Below are 27,727 nucleotides of genomic sequence, written 5' to 3'. Positions count from 1 at the left end.
ACGTTTAAATGAAGTCTTCACTTTGATAGTAGAGTCAAACCTTGGGAGACACCATCTTTAGTTAATTTAACTCATATTGTATATTGGTGGTAGTGGCAGTTGTACTTCAATTTCTCGCACCTGCTATCTTTTAGTTTGCTCCTTGCCATACATACTGTACGTACTGTACCTGTAAATCAAAAAGTAAAAATTCATTTAAAAGAATTGTTTGTAAACCTGCCAAAATCTTAAGAAAGCACCCGAAATACAAATTAGAGGTAGAAACGACAAAGACTGGTTTTCAACACAAATGTGTTCATCTGATCTTGGAAGGTTATTGATAACTTATAAGCCTATGGTATATTACTAGAACCACTTTGTGGTTAACTGTTGAAATAACGTAATAGTAACATTCCCTAGATCTAGCTCTAAGGACAGTAGGAACATTGTTCATTCAAGAAACATATGCGTACCATCGCCACATTTCACTGACGGCAAAACATTCTGCATTTCTTTTGTGGAGCAGTTTATACTCCAGCAGAGGAGCTTCATATGAAATTGGATGGTGCAACACAGATATATAAGCTTACTCAATTTGAGAGCTCAAAACAATATCTTTACCACACCTGCATGTTGTAAAGATATTTTCTTTACGGTGCTGTATTGCCCACTGTAGATTACTGAGTTAGCGTTACTGGGAGGACACATAGTTGAGATGAATGTTTTGCTCAGACAGAAAATCATTAATTTACAATAAGAGAGCCTATATAGCAAATCTCCTGCTACCTTTTACCTGGCTGGACACACTAACACAGGGTTTTCCGGTGTTACACCGAAATCTGTAACTCAGAATGTGTGACTGCGCCGTCTACCTCCTAAATCCTTTTGTGACTTTGTGGGAAAAATCGGAACGGGGAGAGGCATTAATAAAAACTATGCAAAAACAGCGTTATTTTCACTGTTAGTCTTGTTTGCTGTTACAGGTCATTTATGACAATATTGAAAAGTTACTTTAAATAACCATATAACAATTCAATTGACAGTTTGCAGTTGGTGACCATTAGCATGTCAAAGTTCTCCAAAGTTAAACCCCATGAATATTTACTTACCCTCTGTTAGCTAATCATTTGATTTTAGCAGTTCTATTTGAACTGATTTCTTTTGCTGCTTGATATAAATGCCCCGGCCCTCAGTCTTTAATGATCTGACACTTATCTGGGAAAACTGTTGTTCTGCTGAGCAGCTCTGCCTCTGAGAAACATCTGTAGAAATAAGTGTGAAGCAGGAGAGTTCTGGAGAAAACAGCAAGAATCTAAGATAAAGCTTTTTATGAACTGATAATGCCATGGATTCTCTATGCCTCTGCCAGCTGGAAGCATTTTACATTTCACAACTTGTTTGCATTGCTAATCCTTTTACATCACACTTAGGCTTTGAGCGGCTTCAGAGATATTGCTCAGGAGACAGTAAACACTGATGTAGGCTACCATAGACATAAACACACAATGGGCTTCACTCAAAAGAGTGATGTCATTGGGAAAAACAATAAGTGTCAGCGGTGACCTGCCGAAGCGACAACAGAAAAGAAAGAAATAGCTGTATGCATTCTTCTATTTTTCCCAGCATTCGGCCAAAACAGGAAATTAGTTTTCTAGTCTACACAGAAGACAATTTGTTTCGGGAGTAAACAGCTCGAGATGGGCAAATTCTGCTTGTAGCGTAAGAGGCTTATGGCAGACTCCAACAACAAGACTTCACAGTGTCCATGAAGAAAATAAATTGGTAAACTTTTTTTTTAAATAAACGTTAGTTTTGGCTGTAGAGTTTTGAAATCACACTGAAACTTTATAGTAAGCAAAGGAACTATACGCAGGGAATCATCACAGCCTTGATGAGGCCACGGTGTGATTCAGTTAGAGCATCGAGAGAGTAAACAGTGGAAATTTAATTTCCTCCAAAAGGCCATGTTAAATTCTTTCGAAAATCTAATAACTTCGGCTGGACCTGCGTTTGTGTTGTCCCGTGTGCTGCTTAAAATGGAATTGTGACCTGAGTGCAATCCTATGTTCGTATGTGCTGCAAAAGGGATATGTAGGGAATAACATGTGTGACATAATCCAGCGATTAACTATCAGATCGATCTAATGATTGAAAACATATTATAAAAATTGCTGGCTTTTCAGTAATTGCTTTAAATGTCTAACTGGCAGTCATGTATAAAGTACTTGAAAGCAATACTTGAGTAAAAGTACAAGTATCTTAGCAGAAATGACCTTTTAGAATATTACTTAAGATAAGATAAGATAGACTTTATTAATTAATTGAGTAAAAGTCTGAGGCCACGTCCACACGTACCAAAACAATCTTTTTTCCCCCCCCGTCTTCCCTGGCATCGTTTCAAGTATATTTGCGTCCAAACGGATCCATTTGTAAATGACTCAACACGCTACTTCATATTCCAGGCCTATACGTAGGTGGCGCTCTTTCTGCTACAGAAATTCACCAAAAAACGGAGAAGAAGAGGCGGAGCATGTGCACAAAGCTTGCGCGCTGTATACAAACAGACAGTAGAAGAAGAAACCAAACACAAGAAGAAGACGTTCCAGCAGGAACACAAGCATGTAGTCTGCCATTGTTGTTGTTGTTGTTGTTGTTGTTATTATTATGAGACGTCGTCGCGGGATAAGAGGTCAAGGGGTGTGGCAATGACATAATCAATACGCAAGTATGCGGCTTTGCCGTCCAAACGAAGGGCAGCGTTTTTGAATTTTTTGACCCTGGGACCAGGTTTCAACAAAGTGCGTCTTCAGGCAGTGTGTTTACAGGATTCGTTTGGATGATTGGCCAAAACGATGCAAAACGTGCATACCAAAAAGCATGTGGCTTCCCATATTCAGGGTTTGAACATCAAATTCCAACAATAGAATTTTTTTTTTTTTGTGAAAAATAATCTTTCACTCCAACGTACGAAAACATTTCTTGCAAGTAAGGTGGTAACGAAGATGCTGAGGGGAAATTTTGTGGAGTAAAAGTATACATTTTATTTAGGAAATGTAGTGGAGTAAAAAGTTAAAGTTTCCAGAAATATAAATAACCAAGTAAAGTACAGATACGTGAAAATTCTACTTAAGTGCAGTAACAAAGTATTTGTACTTTGTTACATTACAACCCTGCCAACTGGTCCTCTAACTTACAGTAAACAACATACATCATTTGCCTCTGAAAACAATGACCATATGACCTTTTCCTGCTCAGGCACCCCTTCCCAAGGAGGTTGACATCATTTATGAGTGCCTTAAAAAACTGTTATATAAGTCTCTTTCTGATTTTGGATAATGTACGGTTCTGGCACAAAAACTACTTTGCTAAGTTTAGGATAAGATTGTAGAGTGGGTTTAAAAGAAAACTTGCAAGCATTGTGTGTAACAGTTAAACAAAGAATACCTAGCAAAGGCTAGAGAGGACCAAAAGAATCATTGACATTCTGTCCTGGTAGTTATAATTCATAATTCATATGGTCACTAGAGGTCTTTGTCAGGCAAATGTGTCATATTACAGACTGATCTCATGAAGTGGCGTATGTATGACACGCCAATTCGTATGCCATTATTGGCGTGTTATCAAGACGCATACTCGCTTTTTAGCGTGTTTATCAATGCCATTTGGCCTCTATTGACTAACATTACTGTGCGATTGCGTGTGAATTTACGCCGTAGTGAGTAGTATGAAAGGGCGAAAATCCGCGTAGGGGTGGTGGATGGGTCAAACACAGGACTTTAACCCAGGAGACCAGGGATTGTGTCCTACATGTGACGTTTCCTTTCCACGTTTGTTGTTTTCCTAAACCCAACCCGCGTGTCACGTTTCCTAAACCCAACCGTAGCCTCGCGATAACACGCCACGTGGCTTTAGAAAGTGGCGCACTGTGACGTTGCAGACTGCCGTCTGCTGTATACAGCGTAGACATAGTAGACGTACTAGCTCAAAATGCGTACAGATAACACGCCACAAGTGGCGTGTATGTTTACGCAAACTCATGATATTACGTTGCATATTAGGCATTTGGACAAATAACCAATGCCATTGTTTTTCTTACTTGTTGTGGTCATTTGTAAATCTGGCCATACATAAGCACTGTGTAAAAACAAGGGAAGTGCACTTTACCTTTTTTGTTTTTGTTTTAAATGGCTAAGCTCTTTGTTTTTGTGTTGAACCACAGTGGTTCTCTTTTAACATAGGAAAAGACCTGGTTCCTGAGCTGTTAACAGCTGATATTGCACAACCAAACACCAGAGGCCTATCAGTGTTTGGGCAGAGCTGCCTCTATTCATCAACAGGCTTATGAAAACAGTGGTCATTTTCTAGGAACTGTGTGTGTTGTTTTTTTGAGTGATTGAAGACACTTTCTCAGAAAAATCTGAATCTGTGAACAACCTGGATTTTCTCTTTTCATTGATTTGATGTACTTGTAATTTCATCAAAAGCAAGGCAAGGCACATTTCAGCAACAGGGCAATTCAAAGTGCTTTACATATAACATTAAAGAGCAGTGGAAAACAATAAAACAAAATATTAAAAAAATATTAAATACGAGATTTTAGGACGCTAGAAGCCGTTGCTCTATACACGTAATCCACCCACAATCCTTGCCGTTTCCAGAACGGCCGGTCCCACTGGACTTACTTTTTAATTCTCTTCATATGCTTACATAGATTGTCATACAGTTCCAATTTTCAACAATGTAACTTCAGTAACATTTAAAAATATATAAAATACGAGAATAACAGTTGCAGTGCAATATAAGAAATGAACAATTATTTAAAGGTACACTGTGTAGGAATTTCTCCCATCTAGCGGTGAAATTGTATTTTGCATTCAAATGAATAGTGCTCTGTAGCTCCTCGCTTTTTCAAATGCGTGTTGCAACTACGGTAGCCGTTATGTACCAAGAAGCTATGACAACATGTCTTCCAATTTTTGCTTTTTTGGTGACGAGGATTCCTTCTCCTGTGGCTCGGCATTAGTCTGATCCTCCGTTATGAACTAAAGTGCAGTGCAGACTTTCAAATTTGCCGGGGCAGTGACAAGCTCCTCTCACTGATCTCCTTCTCCGTCTCAGCTGGTTTCAGTCACGTGACGCTGGCTCTGAACGAACACGCGTTGTGGATTAGCTAGACAGGTAGGCTAGTAAGCTGTATGTCCCTCTCAGCCATTATAGTTTTTCAAAATGGCGGAACAACATGGAAGCCTCCGTGGACTTGCCCGTCCAATGTAAATACAGATAAGAAATTCTTCGCTTACGAGGATCATTGGCAGAGGTCATTTTACACCAATGAGGACATATTTATGAATGAAGACTTTGATTTTAGCTAACAAAATACTTTAAACACTACACAGTGTACCTTTAAAGGAAGCAAATATTGCATTGTTTCATATTAATCCAATTTAAAGATTTTTCCCATTTAGAGATTATCAGTTGTGCCAAATTACAATCAAAGTTGAAAACCATCCAATCAGTTACAATCAGCTAACATCCTGTTTCTAACTGATTACTGATTGTGAATCATTCATCATTCAGCGAAGGCCTCCACCCTTCAAAATCACAACATCCCCTCTGGATCATCTAAACCACACAGAAAGAAGTGATTGTCCAAATACACATATGCACACTGCATTCACTTTTGCTTTGGCTTTGATCAAGGTAAAAACTGTCTCTGATAAGAAAAGATCTCCATGGAGAAATGCCATACTGGTAAGAACAGAAAAAAGAGAGTTCCGAAAAGCAGAACTCAGGTGGCGAAAAACTAATCTCCAGGTCCACTACAACACCTATAAAGAGAGACTTCGCATTTATAATTTGGAACTGAGGAATGCAAGGTGGTCCTACTTCTCTGACATTATCGCCAAAAACAATAATAACTCACATGCTTTGTTTGCTACTGTCGATAGGTTAACAAACCCTCCAGTACCAGTAGCATCTGAACTTTTATCCACCGAGGCCTGCAATGATTTTGCCACCTTCTTCAAAGACAAAATTCTGAAAATTAAACAATCAATCAGTACTTCCATATCGAGTACAGGGTATGTGTTGTCACAGTGTCCAGGCAAAACAAATTCCAATATGACCCAATTTCCTATGATTAACCGTAAAAAACTGGAGGACATTATACAACATCTGAAAACCTCCTCCTGCTGCCTTGATATTCTACCGACGGGCCTTTTCAAAAATGTTTCGAATTGTTTGGCTACAGATCTTCTACAGATTGTAAACACATCTCTTCTCTCAGGTATCTTCCCACAGGCCCTGAAACTGCAGTCATTAAGCCACTCTTAAAAAAGAACAATCTAGACACGTCACTAATGAGCAACTATAGGCCGATATCAAATTTTTTAAGTAAAATCATTGAAAAAACGGTTTCTCAACAACTCAACCTTTTCTTGACACTAAACAACAGTTTTGATGCCTTGCAGTCGGGTTTTCGACCACACCACAGCACTGAGACAGCTCTTGTTAAAGTCTTTAATGACATCCACTTAAACACAGATAGTGGAAAAATTTCAGTCTTGGTATTACTTGATCTCAGTGCTGCATTTGATACGGTCGACCATGACATATTACTAGACCGATTGGAAAACTGGGTTGGCATTTCTGGCTCAGTACTAAAGTGGTTTGAGTCTTATTTAAAGAATAGGGACTACTTTGTGTCTATAGGGAATTATACATCTGAGCATACAAATATGACGTGCGGAGTTCCCCAAGGCTCCGTTCTGGGGCCTCTCCTGTTTAACATCTATATGTTTCCACTGGCTCAAATTATGGAAAACAATAAAATAAGTTACCGTAGTTATGCGGATGACACACACATTTATATAACCTTATCGCCAGGGGACTATAGTCCAATACAACAACTGACTAAGTGCATTGAACAAATTAACGACTGGATGTGCCAGAACTTTCTTAAATTAAATGATGAAAAAAACTGAGGTGGTTGTTTTTGGAGCAAAGGAGGAACGATTAAAAGTCAGCACTCAGCTTCAAACGATAATGTTAAAAACAACAGACAAAGCCAGAAATCTTGGTGTAGTCATGGACTCAGACCTGAATTTTAACAGCCACATTAAGACAATTACAAAGTCAGCCTATTACCACCTTAAAAATATATCAAGGGTTAAAGGACTTATGTCTCAGCAGGATTTGGAAAAACTTGTCCATGCTTTTATCTTCAGTAGACTTGAGTACTGTAACGGTGTCTTTACAGGTCTCCCTAAAAAATCAATCAGACAGCTGCAGCTGATTCAGAACGCTGCTGCTCCAGTCCCCACTAAGACCAAGAGAGTGGATCAAATCACTCCAGTTCTGAAGTCTCTACACTGGCTTCCTGTTGATTTCCAAATACTTCTGCTGGTTTATAAATCACTAAACGGTTTAGGGCCAAAATACATTTCTGATCTGCTACTACACTATGACCCACCCAGACCTCTCAGGTCGTCTGGGAAAGGTCTGCTTGTTGTCCCCAGAGTCAGAACTAAACAGGGGGAAGCAGCGTTTAGTTTTTATGCTCCACATATCTGGAACAAACTCCCAGAAAACTGCAGGTCTGCTGCAACTCTCAGTTCTTTCAAATCAAGGCTGAAGACCTATCTTTTTGATGTTGCCTTTCTTTAAATAACTGTTCATTTCTTATACCGAAGCTGCATTGTTGACACTGTATAACAATCTATATAAGCATAAAAAGAGAAATTCATATTTTATCTTTTATCTTCATCTTTATTTCTCTGATGCAGGCATGACAATAGTTGACAGAAGAGACAGATGTTGGGCTGGTCAAAAAGTTAGTTGAAGTAACTAACTAATTTAGGCAGAAGGCCTAAACAGAAAAAAAAAATAGTCTATCAACACTCTGAGCGAGTTCTTGACTAGTTAGAGACAGACTGCAGAAGAAATAACATAGTTTAAGAACACGTTCTGGACTATTAAGAGATTTTTGTCTGCAGGGCTGTACTGGGTTTTACAAGGTTTGCCGAAGAAAAGAACTAAGCTTTGCGGTGACGACCACATCGAAAAAAATATATACTCAAGTATACTCAAGAAAAGTTTCTGTAAATATGGGGAATGAAACCTCAAAAGCCATGCGACACATCTGGACCCATAGTGGGTGAGATGGTTAGAAAATATGGACCGGACTGCTTGAGATATCTGTCATATTGGTCAAAAAGATTTGGCTTTCCAACAAATGGATCACTGAGTCCTGGAAAGTTATTTTATCTTAACTTAATCTTTAACTGCTCTTCAATGTTTAATTTCTTATACTGCACTGTAATTTGTTTTTTGTTTTTTTGTCTCGTGTTTTTAATTTTTTTATCTGTTTTCATGTAAATCTGTTTTTAATTTTTTAATCTGTTTTCATGTAAAGCACTTTGAATGAAATGTTGCTGAAATGTGCTATACAAATAAAGCTGCCTTGCCTTGCCTTGATGTGCCTATTAACCAAAAAGCCAGATGCTTCCACTTCACATTCACTACACATTCAAATTCTCACAACATGCTTTGGAACAAAAATCCTGTCCAAGGACTCCCTCCTCCAGAGTTCCCCTCTGAGAGGATAAACTGCTTCAAAGAACTTTTATTCTCATATTTGCCTCAGCAAGATCTCCAATTCACCCTGCAGGAAGTCACCCAACCTCCATTATTGTTAAGGTGTATTATAGAACTCTGCAATTAAATTCTTCCAACATGGTGCTCAGCTGCATTATTTCAAGCATTTGACTAAACAAATCAACCCCTAAACGTAATCCGGGCCCCTGCATTTTCCTGGGGAACAAGGGAATCCCTTTTACCTTTTCTCTCAAAATGCCAAGGTTAGAAGGTAGGGAAAAAATTCCATTTGATTGACAGAGAATCCTATCAAATTGCCCACAGTGAGAAAGAGGAGAGGACACATATGGCTGCACTCTGTAATGGTCTTAACTGGAGCTTCAGATCAAAGCTGGACAGGTAGAGTACACAGACACATTGTATGGGTCCTGTGGTATTTGAGTTAAAGAATGTAGGATTACGCATCCATTCATATTACTATAGATAGATAGTGAATATGGTCCATTGATGGTAAAAAGACTGGATCCAATCCAGAATTAGTGATGTTGACAGAATGGTTGAAATACCTGCACTTCTGCAGTCTTTCATTTTGGTCTTAAAATGCCCTGAAAATAAATTAGAGTTGTACCTCAGCCAGGTATTATTTAATCTGGCTATTGTTGAAATACCTTAGGTCAAGCCAATCCACTACTGGCAGCCATAAACTACACTTTGGCTTAACCTCAAGTATTTCAAGGTCTTTTGTTTCCTTTGAGGCATGTCAGAGACCTTTCAGACTGTGTGAAAACATTTCAAACTGGCGAACCAGGTATTCAGATGGGGGACACTGTTCCCCCATGAAAAACAACATCATCAGTCATTTCAGCAAAGGCCCAATAATTCAGGTAACAAAGGCCTCCAGATGCCTGTAAGGGTATACAAAACATGGGACTTTGACACACGAGAACGCTGTTTGTTTCATGTTTTACACCGACAGTCAATGTTGGGAATTTTTTAGACTCTGACCACAATTGTTTCCAAATCTTAACCCAAGTACGTACAATTTATTTATAGAGCAAAAAAAACAACTTACATACAAAATACAAGATGAAAACTATTAAAAAATACACAATTAAAATGACAAAGTAATACATAAAAAATAAATTGCAGACAGGTCAACCAAAAGCCTGTTCACAAAGGTAGTTCTTCAACTGATTATTAAAAGAGTCAACAACCCTGAAGCTTGTTCAAGTAGTTATTTCAACCTAAACCAGGATCTTTCCCATACCAAGTCATTTTGGGCATAAACCTAACCAAACCTTAACCATTGTTAGGTCAAATGATAAAACAATTTAACAGTAATTGGTGAGTTTCAAAGGCAATGCTGTCTTGCCAATAAAGGCATCAGATCAAAAAAACACTGCACTTCAGCAATTACAGACAACATATTATTGAGGGACTTGTTGAGATGTGGCCTAGAGAATAAATCTATATTTCTTGATCTGTTTAACAGGAAAAGGAGACAGAGATACAGTACTGGACAGTGAGGTTGTCCTAACCAAAATGAAGCTCTTCAGCAACTTCCAGGAGAAGTTCCTGATGGCCGAAGACAACGCGTCCACCACCTCCACCGTGTCTGTTACAGAGCAGGACATTTCGGACCCCGCCAAAGCCTCTGAGGTGAATTCCCATCTTGATGACAAGCCCGGACAGCCTCGGATGGAGTCCGACTACTTGTCTGCCATTTTCTTACACTCTCAGCTGCCGAGGTTGTACAAGTTTGAGTCGGAGGACTCAGGAGTGGAGCTGACAAGTGGAGCTAACTCTCCGTCCACCCCGACAGGCTCTGAGCAGAGCTTCATGGTCCACAGTCGAGAGTCCTCCTGCAACACCTGCAACCTAAATTCTGACCCTACCACTCTCCCTCATAAACTAGTCACATATGCACAGAGCTCGGAGATTAAACAGGCAGAGGACTCAGTAGATAATAGTCCGAGCACAGCAGTGGATACTCAGGATAATGTGTTCATGCACTCAGAGGAACTCAGTTCAGCTGCGAGAGTGGAACTGCACATAGGTGAGGACATGGATAGAGACCAGTGTATGGCTTTAGGAATCAGCCCTGAAAGACATGAGGAGATGTCTGGACAGCTCAAGGAGAACAGTGCTGTAAGTGAAAGGACCTCCTTAGAGGATACAAGGTCTGGGAAGCAAACGTCAACAGGTGCCTGCGATGACATGGCGACCACTGACTTTCAGCCAGAGCCTATAAGGAGGAGTGCCACCAGTGACAGCCTGAGGGAGTACATGGACGAATGCTGCAGACTAAGTGAGGTAAGAAGAACATTATGTCCAAACAGCCACTGATATCCATACATATTCTGCACTTTATATGGGTATATGTCCAAATGTTCTTATCCCAAGCCACATCCTCCAGCTCTTCTTTGGAGACCTTTCTTCCTTGTTCCCAGGCCAGATGGGATAGGCTGTATAGCCCCTCCAGCAATTTCTGGGTCCATCCCCGGGGTCTAGTCTAGACATGTTTACTCCAAAAATGTTACTTAAACATTTTAAAATCCAAAGTCACACGTGAGGCTTTAAATGTACGTGTAGCAGATTGTCACCTGGCTTCACTTTGGTGTTCATCCACCCCAAATAGCCGATGCACAAACTGTACAGATGTTACCTGTAGCTAGCTAGCAACATAGGTAACAACCATGTGCGTGCAGAGTATAGTCTGACCAATAGGGTTGTTTATGAGAGATAACAGCATCGACATTTAAGAGTTAAAAAATCTGACAACAATGCATCAGCTGACATTCTTCTTCTTTTTTTAAACACATAACATGAACTTTTTTTTAAAGGATCCCTTAATTTTAGTTATTAAAGAACAACGGCCAAGATATGTAATGAGCAGGATATTTTACAGGTGAAAAATAAACTGCTCTCTGGTTTTAAATTACCATAAACTATTTTTAGAATTCTCTTCATTTCATGAGAATTAAATAATCAGTCAGGTTCTAGTGCAGTGTACCTGTGCTGCATTAACATACAAGCTCTGCTTCTGACTAATTTCATAATGTATTAGTTAATAATCTTCATAAACAGATATCTGTAGGCATCAGGACAAGATTTTGGTATCAGAAGCATTCTGTTTTTTGTTTGTAGTCTGTTTGTAGTCTGAATAGTATTGACCAATCATATTTGAGTGGGCTTTGGTTGCATGCAGGCAGTGGCGGCGCCAGAGATTTTCTTTTCCTGGTGCTATGGAGTGTTTGGAGAGTTTCCCTTGACACACATGCAAACAATACACACGCGTGCAGATACGCACCCATCTCCGCCGCTGTTTACTAAGCGAGCGAACGAGGGAGAGAGATTGATTTATGTTTTTTTTAACTAAAGTTAAAACTAACGTTGCCGATACAACAGCACCATAAAACTCTGATTAGCCCACCGAACATATTTCAAATACCAGCCAACAAGCCGGGTTTACACAATCATTACTGCAGCTTTCATACAGTAGCTTATATTTGCAGAGAAGAAATGCAGCAGGCCAAATACACCACAGACAGCCAACATAAACTCACACAGTATTCATACTTGCACACATGGTAAAAATAATGTAGTCATATCTGTAAATAACAAAGTCTCCACAGGTTGACGTTTAGGGAGTAAAAAATGACACTTTGCTAATGTTACACTCACTTCACTAATCCTAACGGCTACCAAATCTTGCGTTCTTCTTGTTCTGTGTAAATACGTTACTGCGGAAGTAAGGTAAAAAGTTTAGTGTGTGCTGCCCCCATTGGCCGAATAGGATCACCTGTGTTTTAGTCTAAAAATAATCTGTTTGTTTTAGTAATGTATTTTTTCATTTTTCAAATATAAATTATACTATTTACACATTAACGAAAATATTTTTTTAGAAATAAACCACAGCAATTTCTTGGGGGTGCAAAGGGGCTGCTATGGGAATCCTAGGGGTAGCTATAGCACCCCCAAGCCCCTCCCTGGCGCCGCCTATGCATGCAGGTTAACAATCCGTGTGTACAGCAAACGAGGCGTAATGGTCGGAATGCAACCTGGGAAACTATTTGTTATCGTCTGACGATGATTTAGCTTTTTAAAGAATGTATCTGCATTCATATCCTCTATTCTCAACTCCATTAAAGTAAAGTAAACTTGGGCTGGATTTCTGCTGGCTACACCAGAACCCCGAGAAGTTGGCTGTTGCCCCCAGAGTAGTCTATATCGACGACGTTTAAGTTCCGAGATTGTTCAGGTGCCACCGGGAATTCCGCTGGATGTCTGTTACCTCCTGCCGTCTTTGTGTTGGCGTTCTAAACTCTGGTGGATTTGTGAGGACTATGGTTAACTGCTCCTCAGATCTCTGCAGGGTAAATCCAGACAGCTAGCTAGACTATCTGTCCAATCTGAGTTTTCTGTTGCACGACTAAAACTACTTTTGAACGAATACATGTTCCACCAAAACAAGTTCCTTCCTGAGGCTATTTAGCAAAGGCACCGTGGCTCCATCCAGCATATAGCGCCTCCCAAGACGATTGTGATTGGTTTAAAGAAATGCCAATAAACCAGAGCATGTTTTTCTCCCATCCCAGAATGCTGTGTGGACTAGACAGACTTCCTCTGCAGCGCTGTGGAGGAAGGTCTGGCAATGCAGGACTACCCCCAGAAGCTAATTCATTGTCAGACCGACAACACGATAGCCGATGGGTTCTATGATTGATTAGTTACTAACCTTCTGCATTCATGTTGGGCAGCTGTGGCTCAGGTGGTAGAGCCTCTTCTACCAGTCAGAAGGTTGGCGGTTCAATCCCTGTGCCCTACAGTCAATTCAGGGTGTCCTTGGGCAAGACACTAAACCCTGAATTGCTGCTGATGCATCAGTGGCACCTTGTATGCCAGCCTCGGCCACCAGTGTTTTCATAATTGTGTGTGTGAAAAGTGAGGGTAAACGAGTGTAAAGCGCTTTGAGTAGTCGCTAAGACTAGAAAAACGTTATATAAATGCATGCCATTTACATTTACAATACATTTCTGTGTCTGAGTGTGTAGTATGTTTAGTGCTTCCAAAACTGAATAAGGACAAAACGGAATATGGACAATTATGGTTCCTCCCTTTTGAGGGAGCAACGGAGATATTTTGTATTCTGTCTTTATCTCTATTTTAAACTCTTTCCATCAATGTCAACAGGTAATTGCATCACTGCAATTGAAATAAGGTTCACATTTATCATATTTAGTGCATTTATAGGTATGACTAACACATCAAGGTCCTTCGATTTTCAGATTCTGTCTTTAACTAAGTAGCTGAACAAAAGAATGTGAAAAGCACTGAAGCTGTACCTATGCTTTGACCTATTCCTATGCCAGAGAAATGACAAAAAAAGCCACTGTACTCATTCATAAGGGGCATGCTTTATTCATGTTACGGGAAAAAAAAAAAAAGTTATTTTCTTGTTCACATCCAAAATGAAAGAACAAAGTGGGTTCTACAGAGAGAGCACCTGACAGCTGTGGAAGCTGCAAAGTCATAATCAGCTGTTTGATGTTCCTGAAAACATCACAGTCAGGCTTTGAGACTATCTCTCATTGCTATTAGAGTGAGAATCTAATACATGCGTATGAATGACGTTTTTGATTGGAGGGGAACAAATTGTGGAAATAATACTAAGAAAAGGCTTAAAGCATCTTTTAAGTTACAATCTTCTTTCTCAAAAGAGGATATAGTTTGAAAGAGTAAATTCATTATTAGTATTAATAACATTTCTATTGAAATTTTTACCAGTTCAAAATAGACCTACTAACAAATCTGTTTGACCGATACTGGATTTATGAGGTAGATACCAAAATTCCCTAAACATTACATTAGTATGCAATTTAGCCTGGCCTCTATTATCTGTGTTAGAACAGGATGTTTACTACTGTTACCATCTGTGTCTCACATGTTAGCATGCAAATTAACACTACACACAAAGTACAGCTAAGCCTCATGGGAATGTAATCATTTTTGCAGGTATTTGGACATAAACTATAAGTATTTGACAAATCAAAATTATGACCTGATCATGGTCCTTAAAAAGGTCAAGGGATCAACTATTACTTTTCATCCTGAGGGGAACATGGCAATCCATCCAATAGTTGTCCACCATCCTCCTCTTCCTCGATCTTCCAAAACGATGTCAAGCTCAAAGGCCTTTCTGAAGACAAGGCTTTTATCATTGCTGGCACATCGGGCTAGCCAAAACACGAGCTTACACTCAGACAAAGGGCAGTACGGTGGGGAGGGCATGCGTTACAGTGCACGGCAGCTTTTCCATGGACTCGCATGTCATGCAGCACCTGTTCATCAGAGGGACTGGAGATTTTTCTAGCGATACTGTCGTTGACCACCTGCCCCTTCTCTCATCTGAATCAACCCCCCCCCCCGGCCCACTGTTTTCCAAGCCCAGAGCTTGGCTGCCTACCTGGATGCATCAAATAGGTGTAAAATATCTCAAATTACTCACATATTTACCCAGATAAAGGCTCTTTGATAGGTCCCTGGAGCCCCTGTAAGGTAATGGCGTGTGGCAGTGGCTTTTAGGGGCCCAGCATGACGGACTCTGGAGGTACATGAAGGTAAGGTGGTGTTGCCCCCATGGTCATCATTATCACTTGTCACCACAGTTAATAATATAATTCCTTTCCCTGCTTAATGGAACTCTGTAGTCCTTGGCAGAGGGATATTGGATTTTTCATGCCTCAAATATGTGAACATGAAGGACTTTGTCTGTTTTACCCACGTGGCTTTTCTCTTTTACTCTGTTCCTCTGTAAAGTATGTCATTGAATAAAACAATAATGGATTCTAGCACTCTGCAAGTTTTAAGATTCAGATGTAAGAGAGACTATATCATTGAGTGCATTGCTGTCATATTTTTAACATCAGGTAGTAACAGTGATCATATGGACCTTTTTATCTGCCTGTCTGATCTCACACCTGGCATCAAGTTTCAAAGCATACCTACCTCATCAGTGCTAGTGTGAAGTGTAATTAATGAAGCCTGGAGGCTTTTGGTTGACTTGAATGCCTCAGCTGCACAACATAAGTGAGAACAGCACAGATGTGCTCCTGCCTTCAATAGAAGGGTTGTTTTCAGTCACTTACATCACCGTGTAAAGACCCCTGCAAAGTCTATTACATTTCTGTCAATGAATACAAACTAAACAATAATGTGACCGACAGACTGATCAACAAATGAACGAATTAGTGTTTTAATGTAAAGACTCCAACCTGTATTAATAAGCAGCATCTTGCATTTCAGTAATGTTATGTCTTCGCCAGTAACGTTCGGTAACATTACCTGTTCAAGAAGGAAAAAAGTAACAAATGTATAGACTAAATTCATCAACATTTCAACAGAAAGTTAGGCAACAAATTAGCTCGGACATACCATAAAAGTTTGAAATCTTTCATGTTTATAGATTCGTAGGTTATTGGTAGGAATAAGAGCAGCATAAATAGGCTGTCAACCATCTCAGGGCTCAGTTGTGCTCCAACCAAAGTGCTTTCTGTAACCTTCTGGATACCAGATTATCGCCCCCCCTCTATGACAGCAGGCTTTTCACACAGTCCTCAACTGTGGTCGTTCAAAACAGCTATGAACACTTTTAAAAAAAGGGTATCTCAAATCAAGCACTCTAAATTGGTTCATAGCTGTAATGTAATAACCACATACCCCGGCTGCGATGTCTAATTCCTTTGCACAGTAAGTATCAATTTGCATCTGAGACTAACAAACTGATACAGTGGGGAGAACAAGTATTTGATACACTGCCAATTTTGCAGGTTTTCCTACTTACAAAGCATGTAGAAGTCTGTAATTTTTATCATAGGTACTCTTCAACTGCGAGAGACGGAATCTAAAACAAAAATCCAGAAAATCACATTGTATGATTTTTAAATAATTAATTTGCGTTTTATTGCATGACATACGTATTTGATCACCTACCAACCAGTAAGAATTCTGGCTCTCACAGACCTGTTAGTTTTTCTTTAAGAAGCGCTCCTGTTCTCCACTCATTACCTGTATTAACTGCACCTGTTTGAACTTGTTACCTGTATAAAAGACACCTGTCCACACACTCAATCAAACAGACTCCAACCTCTCCACAATGGCCAAGACCAGAGAGCTGTGTAAGGACATCAGGGATAAAATTGTAGACCTGCACAAGGCTGGGATGGGCTACAGGACAATAGGCAAGCAGCTTGGTGAGAAGGCAACAACTGTTGGCGCAATTATTAGAAAATGGAAGAAGTTCAAGATGATGGTCAATCTCCCTCGGTCTGGGGCTCCATGCAAGATCTCACCTCGTGGGGCATCAATGATCATGAGGAAGGTGAGGGATCAGCCCAGAACTACACGGCAGGACCTGGTCAATGACCTGAAGAGAGCTGGGACCACAGTCTCAAAGAAAACCATTAGTAACACACTACGCCGTCATGGATTAAAATCCTGCAGCGCACGAAAGGTCCCCCTGCTCAAGCCAGCGCATGTCCAGGCCCGTCTGAAGTTTGCCAGTGACCATCTGGATGATCCAGAGGAGGAATGGGAGAAGGTCATGTGGTCTAATGAGACAAAAATAGAGCTTTTTGGTCTAAACTCCACTCGCCGTGTTTGGAGGAAGAAGAAGGATGAGTACAACCCCAAGAACACCATCCCAACCGTAAAGCATGGAGGTGGAAACATCATTGGGGATGCTTTTCTGCAAAGGTGACAGGACGACTGCACCGTATTGAGGGGAGGATGGATGGGGCCATGTATTGCGAGATCTTGGCCAACAACCTCCTTCCCTCAGTAAGAGCTGAAGATGGGTCGTGGCTAGGTCTTCCAGCATGACAACGACCCGAAACACACAGCCAGGGCAACTAAGGAGTAGCTCCATAAGGAGCATCTCAAGGTCCTGGAGTGGCCTAGCCAGTCTCCAGACCTGAACCCAATAGAAAATCTTTGGAGGGAGCTGAAAGTCTGTATTGCCCAGCGACAGCCCCGAAACCTGAAGGATCTGGAGAAGGTCTGTATGGAGGACTGGGCCAAAATCCCTGCTGCAGTGTGTGCAAACATGGTCAAGAACTACAGGAAACGTATGATTTTCTGGATTTTTGTTTTAGATTCCATCACTCACAGTTGAAGAGTACCTATGATAAAAATTACAGACCTCTACATGCTTTGTAAGTGGGAAAACCTGCAAAATCGGCAGTGTATCAAATACTTGTTCTCCCCACTGTAGATGGTGCTGGAGGGAAGCTGTTCTACCGCACTCACTGCCATGATACAAAGCTGGTTTAAAATCAGCAAAGTATCCCTTTCAGTGTACACTATATTAACCCTTGTGTGGTGTTCGGGTCTGTGTTTGCTAAAATCTCATGGTATTTATTATTTCTTCCAACTCAAGTTCATTGGCCTTGGCCATTTTCTGTGAAGAACATAAAAAATAAATAATAATTTTCAATGACTGCACACGGTACACCCCCAAATTGTTACATTTCAAGCACTTTCACCTGTTCTGATTAAATTCTAAGAAATAAGCACCAATAATGATCAAACATCTTGTTTATATTTGTTTTCTCACAAAAAAAACGAAAATGGTCATATGATCATAAATGTGATCTCACAGGGGTAAATGGCAAATATGAACCATAAATGATGTATATATCATTGGTAATTGAGCTAAAGTAAACATCTGTTAAGTGTTTTTACATAAATTGTTATGGCTGTATTGATTTAAAAGCCTAATAATGTGGTGGGTCCACCAGACCCGTGAACATTGGCTGTGTAGCAAAAATATGAACACCACACAAGGGTTAAGATTATTATCAGTGCGTTATGTTGCCGTCAGACAGACCTTTCTGATGGGGAACTGAAGCTGCTCTCTTCAAAGCCACCAGACTCTATTAATAAAAACAATAATTTTACCTGGCAGGACATGGTGTTCTACCACTGCCTCGATCATTAGTTTGCTTCTGTTATTGTGTGACTTTTGTGATTCTGAACTAAGTCTTTAGCGTTAGCAAAATAAATAGCCTATGCTGTTACCTACATTCCATAGCAACCGCCTCGATATGTGCAGGCAGCCAGCCCAGCAGAGCATATTTTATTATGTATTTGTGTCGGATCGAACAACTGTGATATAATTAGATGATATATCCTTCTGAGCTATTGCTGAACTGCCTCACAATGCGGTCGGAAAACCTGTTGTATGAACTTGCTCAGTTAGTATACACTCGCAAGGATAGGTTCACATTTTTCAAGGTTTTCCTTAAACAATAAGACAATATTTCCGTGCCCGTATGTACATTGAAACGCTTTTGGTTGCTGTACCACACTGGCCTCTGTACAGCCAGTGTGGTACAGCAACCAAAAACGTCCCTTCTTAATGTGATTCCAATGTAAGTAATGGGGGACAAAATCTCAGGAGGAAGCTGCCGTCAATATAAGGCTTTAGCACACTGAACTTCAGCATGCATTCTAATACAGAAGGTGGATTGTGGATTTTGTCCTCCATCTCTTACAATGAAATCATGTTAGGAAATGATCTCTTGATGGCCAGTATGGACAAAAGGAACCATAATAGAACCAAATCCTCTTTCAATGTAACAATGTGCATGCAAGCGTATTAAGATATGAACTTTTCCTTTTAATCTTCTGGAAGTTTGCTGAAGAAATACGTTTGCATTAATGGTACCTTTCAGCTGCTAGTCTCAAGCCTAAACAAAGCTCTGTCCTCCCCCATTTGCTGTAAAGTGCAGTATATTTAATTTGCAACATTGTGTCCAAATTATTAGTTTGAAATGTATGCACTATCACCCCGTTCTCACTCCCAACTCGTAAAATATAGACCCATGGTCATTGGCTGTCAGCGTCAGATACGGCACAATAAGCACCCCTCAGTGTGTGTATGGAACACACCGGGCAGAGCAGCAGCTCCGCGGGGCGTGAAGATGGCGTAGTTTTAAGAGCGACAATGGTAGTGAGTAGTATTAAAGCCTGAAATTCCGCGTGGGGAGGTTGATTGGGGTGGTAGATGGGTCAAACACAGGACTAACCCTAACCCTAACCCTAAACCCAACTGTCACGTTTTTCTTTTCCTAAACCCAACTGTTGCATTTAGATCAGACGCTAAAGGAGACTTTTAGGGTCAATAACAACGACAAATGCACCTAACCAAGCGTCCGTAATTTACACGATGAGAGTGAGAATGCATTGGCACTATATAGTCCCCTCAAATATTCCAATAATGCAATTTTATGTTAATAATCCAATGTCGCATTTGATAGATGCAACACCTGTTGCAGCTACACATTTTTACAGGTAAACTATCTTAACCATTTCCCTCGCAATAGATGAACAAGGGAAACTGTGCACATTAAAGATGGCAACCACTCTCGCCTCAGAATGCATAGAGGACATCAAAAATCAAAAAGCAAACATTTCCCTTAAAAAACTAGACTCAATTTTTGTTTTTTGTTGACTACGATACTAACCTAACAATAATAAAAGAACTAAAATGTGACTAAACATTGTATACATTTTCATTAAAAGACCAAATCAAAGTCAGGTGCCAAAACTAACACTGGACAGAAGGACAACTCCAGCATATAGTGTCCTCCGGGTCCTGCCTGACTGCTTTGAAAGATATACTGCAGGGAAGTGAGGCAGAAACACTATCTGTGTGTGCTGAAAAGACAGGGGTCTGGCTGGGAGAAGCAGCGTACGTGCTTAGCCCGTACCTTCCTCTCTATCTGGATTCTCTACACATCTGGTGCTTCATTCCTTTCCAACACTGTCATATTTAGGAAAGTATTTTGGAGGTACCAAAGATAATGGAAACATCTACAAGTGCAGGTCAGAGAAGGCCTCAGTTTCCACGGTGATCTTGGATGTTATTGTCTTATCATGCTCTTATTTAATTGTGAAAGAGGTAAAAATGATTGCCGAATCGTCCTAGCAATCACCACATAAATACAATGCTTACTTGTTTAAAACATACTGTATGTCCCACATTAACGCAGAGAGAGTCTCTGTAGCCATAAAGAGGAAAAGTCCAAATCCGAATAAAAGACTGGGTGTTTCCAACACAGTTCTTTGGTTCTATGGTTGTGATATTATAGGCTGTATGAATAACTTGACTGGCTTGGTCACACCTGTATATGTGGAACCATTTGAATGTGGTTCTCCAGAAAGTTTTAGCCACACTAGCTTGCTCTATCTACTATGTAGCTCTTAAGACTGAAACATGTTAACAAATATCTGCAGTAATTGTCATAAAATTTGATACAGATATATATGGTCTCCAGAGGATGAATCGTGTTGATTTTGGTGATCCCCTGCATTCATACCCAATGTACCAGCAGGTCCACATTTTATTTAGTCCAGTACTTGCTGTTATGACCTGTTATGACACCTGAAAAACTAATGATATTCAGATCAGCCTCAGCTGTAGTTTGTGTTTAGTTCTAACGCTGATTCAGCAGCATCCACACTATTGTTATCCATATCTTTATTATTCTGACTTCTTCCGTACGTTTCAGTCACTTACAACTTCTGCATATTTTCAGCTACAGGAACCATTCATATATGATACACACACACACACACACACACACACACACACACACACACACACACACACACACACACACACAACTTAGATTTGTTCAGGCTTTTTTAAGCTTTCAGCTAGAACATCTTTTTTTACATTACATTCAAGTTTTAAATCCAGTAATGAAGTTTAATGTCAGCTTTTTAGCATTAACGCGCATTTTTCCTGCAGGAATTAGCGGTCGATGTATGCACCAACCCTCACTTATGATCATCATTTGGGTGTTGACAGAAATAATGAAATTGCAGGTTCACCCGGACAAATCAAGTTTGTTTTGGGGGAGGAACTCGGATTAGTATTCTCCTGGCTCTCTTCCACTCACAAGGCTTTGTTTATCTGAATTCCTGCTAAGACTAATGGGACAAATGGGATTCCTGATCTGACGTCAGCCGCTACTGGTCACCTCAGACAATATCGGATTCAGTATTGCATGCAAACACAAGCACATACTGTTTAGTCATTGTATGCCTCTAGCATCATCCAAACTTGCATTATTTCACATCCTTGTCACCTTAGTTAGTTCCATGTGTGAGACATTATTGGCCCTTGTCAGCGGAAACTCAGAGGAAGTGCAGCAGGGTGTGTGTGTGTGTTTGTTTGTATGTGCTTTCCCATTTTAAAATGGGTCTATGCACGCATAAGTTGGCATTCCTGAATCTCACTCTCTCTTCCCGGCTGTGGATCACTCAGTGGTCTCTGTGGGGCCATGGATAAGATCAGCCCCAACCCTGATAATGTGCTTGTCTCAGCCTGCCTCTGGTTACAGTCCCTCCCCCTCATCAACAACTACCCCTGAGGAAGTGAGGGTCATCTCCTGGAAGGAATACCCTTCCTTATCTTAATTAGCCACCAAAATACTACTAGGTCTGGTAGCCTGGATGCTGTAAAGTCAACAGATGAGGAAATCCAACTGATAAATATTACATTAACCCTTTGAACCTGATAGATGCAGTTTGTGTCCAAAACTGATGGGGTTGATGAGAGCAGTGCAATTGGACCAAAACAGCAAATGTGCGGGTCGTAAAATCCAAACAATATGCTACAAGATGCTAAAACGCTCCACAGAGCTGAGGAGGACTGTAGAGTTGGTGATAAATTACTCCTTGAATAAAAATATGACCAAACATTGCATACAACTAAGCATAATTGCCCAGTGAGCTGTAATTAAACCTATGCCCAGAGGCAATGTTGGCAGGACATCTTTGTCCCAGCTATATATGATGACATATGATGAATCCCATATTATGTACTATGATGAACGTGTAAAAAAAAGCTAAAGACACGAAAACTGTCCTCCATACACAGGAATGGGGCTAGACGGCCCCCCTGTAATAAGATTGCCCCTCCCCCCCCATCCATTGGGCTAGAGTGCTGTCAATCTGACAATTGTGATTCCCATTGGATCAGAGTACTGTCACTTTCTTTCCAGCCCTTGTCACATGACCAATTAATGTTTCCATGATGACTATCCAAAATTCTGATACCATGGAACAGCACTGGAAGTGTTTTTTTTTTTTAAAGTGGCAGACTGAGCCTATAGAAAATGTGTATTGTATTCAGATATACAATTTGTTTAAGATGAAACTAATAATGAATGTGTTGTTTTATTTAGCAGAATTACATTATGTTGTTCTATCCTATCCAATATTTACTATATTTCTTAGCAGATTTTCTATGATGACTGATTATTGGTCCCCCCCTGTCCATACAGTGTCTCGTGTGGGAACCGGTTCATGGTTGTGTGATCCACAGAGGGTTTGTCCATTAGAGGAAATGAGTGATGTCAGTCCTGCAGCCTGTTATGGCTTCTGGCCCATTGTTAGGCTGCTGTCTCCATCTTAGTTCCCAGTTGCCTGACTAAAGTTTCGGTCTCAGCAGCACGGAAAAGAGGGGGTAAAGACCCCGTCCTGAACTCACATCCTGCTTTTGTTGGGACACTTTTAGGAATGTTGATCATTGGATAAATATTTGCTCAAAAAAATCCTTTTATTTTGTATAGCTGAAAAACAGCACCTCCTGGCCGACGAGAAATACAAATCAAGGTTGCCATCCTTTGCATCCTTCCCTGAGTTCTTGGTGATGCAGCAACTGTAATTATTATGCTCTTAATAGCAGCATGTGTGAAGCAAGCATAACTCAAATATTTGTTGTGTTACAATAACTTCATTTCTACCATGGGAATGTGGAAAATAAGTTGTTTTTAGGATGATATTACAATGGGGTCTATTCGCCAAAGACTATGTACATTTCCAAACTTTATTGTGCACCATGTCAATACATTTATTTCAAATTCTACACGAAGTCTCTCCTGATTGAACATATGATGTTGATGAGATTCTAAATGGACATCCACTGAATGTTTAAAGTGATAATTATAAGGCTGCTATTAAAATGAAACCTTTCAAACTATCTTAAAAAGCAGGCTTATTTCAATGAACCACTTTCAGCAGTTCTACAGTTTAGTTTGTTTATTTGCACAATAAAATCAAGACAACAATAACACACAAAACAGTTAAATAATAAATAATAAAGATTGTGCAGGTCAGATTAAGAAAACCCCTAGGAGCTTATAGAAGGAGTCGCACCTAAGGAAGAGAGGAATAATATAGATGATGAACAATTACAATTACAAGTGTCCTAAACAAAAAACAACAAATTGAACACAAGTAAGCACTGAATAACAAAAATAAAAATAAAATAAAAGCATATGGTTGGCTGCATAAACATCAAAGGCATGAAATAAATTACAAGAATATAGATAAAATGAGGATATGTGGACTGATGTGTGTATGTGTGAGTAACAATGACAGACAGCAAGGCCAAACTAAATGTCATATGAATGAGTTCAGATCAATACAGACAGTTAAGTATGGTTAGTTAATCATATAATAAGCTTTATTGTTCGCATAACACATTCCCATTTTAATGTCAAATGAAATGACCAAATATGTTCTGGCGACATTGGTCTTTTAACACTTTCTTTCAGTGCACAAGCCGTTATTTAGTTCATATGTCATCATGTTGGCTGTAAGTATAACTCTTCATTATGAAAATGAAATTGATGATGTTGTCTTCTAAAATCAGAATTCTTTTGTAATAAATCTAAGAAAGCGAGCCATTTGTAGTTATATATATATATATATATATATATATATTTACTTAATATACTACTGTCTGGGTCATGAGCCAGCTAACTGTCAATAAACCTTTGCACTTATAAAGGTTTGGGATTAAGGACTTGTTGCTACGACAACAGTTCCAGACACATTTTGAGCCAGCTTTGAAGAAACTAAAAATCCATACTCATGTCATCAACAGTTCAATCGGGATAACTCAACAATCCACGTACCCGGGAGGCAGTACGTACCAGTGCAGAGCCAATATGAATTAAACTCGCAAAAGTATCCATACAGAAGAACTGTTTGTGCATTTGCATTAAATATAGGGCCATGGGTCTGAAAATGCCATGTTCAGCACCATCCTGGCTTGGGCCTATGCCCCTTGGCCACCATGTTCCAAATGTGTTGCAAAGGCCACTAAGCAAAGGCTGAACATAGGTTCCTCCTGCCTTTGATTCGGTGCGTTACCGTAGGTCTTCCTACTCTTATATCAGTGTCCATGGAGATTTAGTTGCATGATAATTTCAGAAGCTTTTCCATCCTGACATACAATGATGTACATTAGGGGTGGGGGGAAAAAATCGATCCAGCATAGTATCGCAATGTTTTCCGTGGCAATACTGTATCGATACACAGACACCAAGTATCAATCTATTATTATATATGTGTTGGTCAGTTTGTCTGATTGACAATCCCATTTTGCAGCAAAAAAAATTGAAGTGAGATGAACAAACAGAGAAATGTGTCTTTTTAGATAAAACACATGTTGACAAAGTTTCCTTTTGGGGACATCATTTGAAATTGGGAAAAAGGTAATAAATTACAATATATCGCACAATATTGCAAAAGGTTTAAAATCGCATTAATATGGTATCGTGACATAAGTATCGCGATGATATCGTATCGTGAAGCCTCTGGTGATTCCCACCTCTAATGTTCATGATGAATCAATCCGGATGACTATCATGAATACGATCAAACTTAAACTCAAATCACAAATCAGTCATGCCAAAATGAATGAAATGAAATCCTTTCATATCCAACACAATGCAAAAGTTATGTCTACGAGTAAACAATAATGGAAAAAAATGTTGTCTAGCTTACTCCTGGTACAATTACTAACACGCACACCTTCTGTTTGTCCAGGCACAGCAGAGTCCCAACCCTCTGGGTTCAGGCCTGGGTTATCTGGAGCACATCTGCCAACTCATCGAGAAGATCGGCCAGCTGCAGGAGACCAACCTCCAGCTGCAGAGGCACATCTGCAGCCTGCAGAAGGACGACAGGATGACAAAGACCAAAGAGGTGTGGGACTGTTCGTATACTTATTTTTTCTCAGGGTGTACCTCTGTTGCAGGAGCTCGAGCCATTCTTCAGGCTAAAAGTCCAGGGGTTAGATTAATGTCACATATCAAAACATTAAAACAAATTGGTTGAAAGTAAATTGTGAAAGTGTGAACTTGTGATTTTAAAACTGAAAAAAATAGGATTCAAACACTTGAAAATAAGATTTGAATGTGTGAAAATTGTGTAGCTCTGTTGTAGCTCATCGCTGCATCCTGGGCTGAGCGCCGCCCACGACAGTTGTGATTGGTTTAAAGCTATAGTGCGTAGTTTCTGTCGCCCCCATGAGGAATTGTAAGTAATGACAACACCTCTCTTGTTGCATCCACATGACACAAGCCTTCAGTAATCTCACACCCCCACCCCTCCTCCATGTCGTTGCTAGTAACCAAGGAGGACACGGAGGATTAAAAAAACATGATGGACTCTTCAGAAGAGGTCATTATCACCGGACGCCACAATCTTCTGAACATAGTCATACTGAGAAATCCAGAGAGAGCTGTGTGGAGCTGATAGTCTTAATTAGCTTTGTAGCAACTCATTTGGCTTGGCTTGGCTTGAATGTAATGGATGTTCATTAATATCGAAACGTTACACACTAGAGCTGTAAAGAAAAACAAACAGAATAGATAAGCGATGTAGCCAGACCATAATCTAAGTGCTGACACAGCGAGACTAGGGGTGTTTTGACATGTATTTCTGATGTGTTATTGTCCGTCTGATCACAAATCACGTTCAGAATGCAGAGCTGAAAGAGCAGATTCAAATCTCTGAAAAGGGTGTGTTGCTTGTCTGCAAAGCAAGTTTCGTAACTTTGATGACAAATATTTCAGACATTTAAAGCTTTAGTGCTTTTTATGAGCTTTACTTTTTACTTTTTCAAATCTTAGTTTTAAGGTTTTGATATGCTCGTGCAGGTGCACAGGTTTATTAAACTCCTGAATGAGAGTACCAATTATCTATCATTTTCATCTGAGGCACTGACCCAGACTTTTCACGGTGAAGATAAACTCTTCAAGCTATCGGTCGTAAATTCTGGCCTTGTGTCACAGAGAACAATGCTGTGTAACGTTGCCAAAGTTTTCTAAAATGAAGGCCATGTGCCGAGGATACTATATTTACAACCTTCACTCTTTGCACTAAGAGAAAATGTGTACTGAAACTGCTAAGAAAAAAGCAATGTCAGCAGGCAATTTGCCTTTCTTCTTTGGTGAGCGACCTTAGTTTGTTTTCCAGTAAGCTACAAAATCCAGAGCCTGCTGTCCTGACTCACTCAGATCTCAATAACTATAGCAGCTCTGGGTGTTATCTCAGTGCTCCAAAGAAACACACTCCTCATTTGTGTTGTTTTTGCAATGTTTTATCAGAAGTGTTGTTTTTTAGCCAGGGTGGGCATTTTCTCTGTGCAGTGAGATAAGAGTATTGGTTTCATTGCTCCAAATATTGTCAAAAGACCAAATCTTTTGTGTAATCTATATATCATTGGTGTTTGTTTTGTTAAATGTTTCTGCGTTAATAGTGCCCCGTACTGTATGTCTGTGGTTCCCAGTGGGCATGGATATTTGGGACCAGCTGAACAAACTGATACTGTAATTTGATCAGTGCAATATCTGTGTGGGTGGGAAGAAAAAAGTATATCAACGTTGTGTTATGTTAACCAGATAACCAGATGGCAGGCTGTGGTATGATGTTTATGTCACTGACGACTTTAGATGGTTGTAGAAATGGCCACGTGTGGGTCATAAATGCTGTGCATCATTGTCATCTTGAACAACATACTTTGGCTGATGTGAGGTGTAGAAGTTGTGCCAAGTCGGATATATCATAATAATGAATTGGATGTTGACATGACAGCTGCTGACAACTCGGACACGGGTCATTTCATTAACTTTGATTTGACATGTGTGCAGCATTAACCCCATCTGTTACTCTGTGACCCTGTATGTTGAATGGGATCACAGAGTGCTGAGGTTACAGGACCACCCTTTGCTGTGATTTTTGATCGCCTGGTTATTTTCCATCACCACATCTAAGCTCATCAAAGAAA

At 40.0% G+C, this 27,727-nt stretch overlaps 1 protein-coding gene across 1 annotated transcript in view; it reads left to right on the top strand.

The window, feature by feature from the left end:
* The window catches only part of LOC144532493 (uncharacterized), a 68,335-nt gene that overhangs the window by 15,344 nt on the left and 25,264 nt on the right, over positions 1–27,727 (top strand). The window contains exons 2-3 of the mRNA XM_078273279.1: positions 10,067–10,887; positions 25,483–25,641. Coding sequence (XP_078129405.1) covers positions 10,067–10,887; positions 25,483–25,641 — 980 coding nt within the window. The remainder of the gene's footprint in view (positions 1–10,066; positions 10,888–25,482; positions 25,642–27,727) is intronic.

This window comes from Sander vitreus, chromosome 17 (genome assembly GCF_031162955.1).
Source record: "Sander vitreus isolate 19-12246 chromosome 17, sanVit1, whole genome shotgun sequence".
Classification (NCBI taxonomy): domain Eukaryota; kingdom Metazoa; phylum Chordata; class Actinopteri; order Perciformes; family Percidae; genus Sander; species Sander vitreus.
Note: the sequence above shows the minus strand (reverse complement) of the source record. Positions and strands in the feature narration are given on the sequence as shown.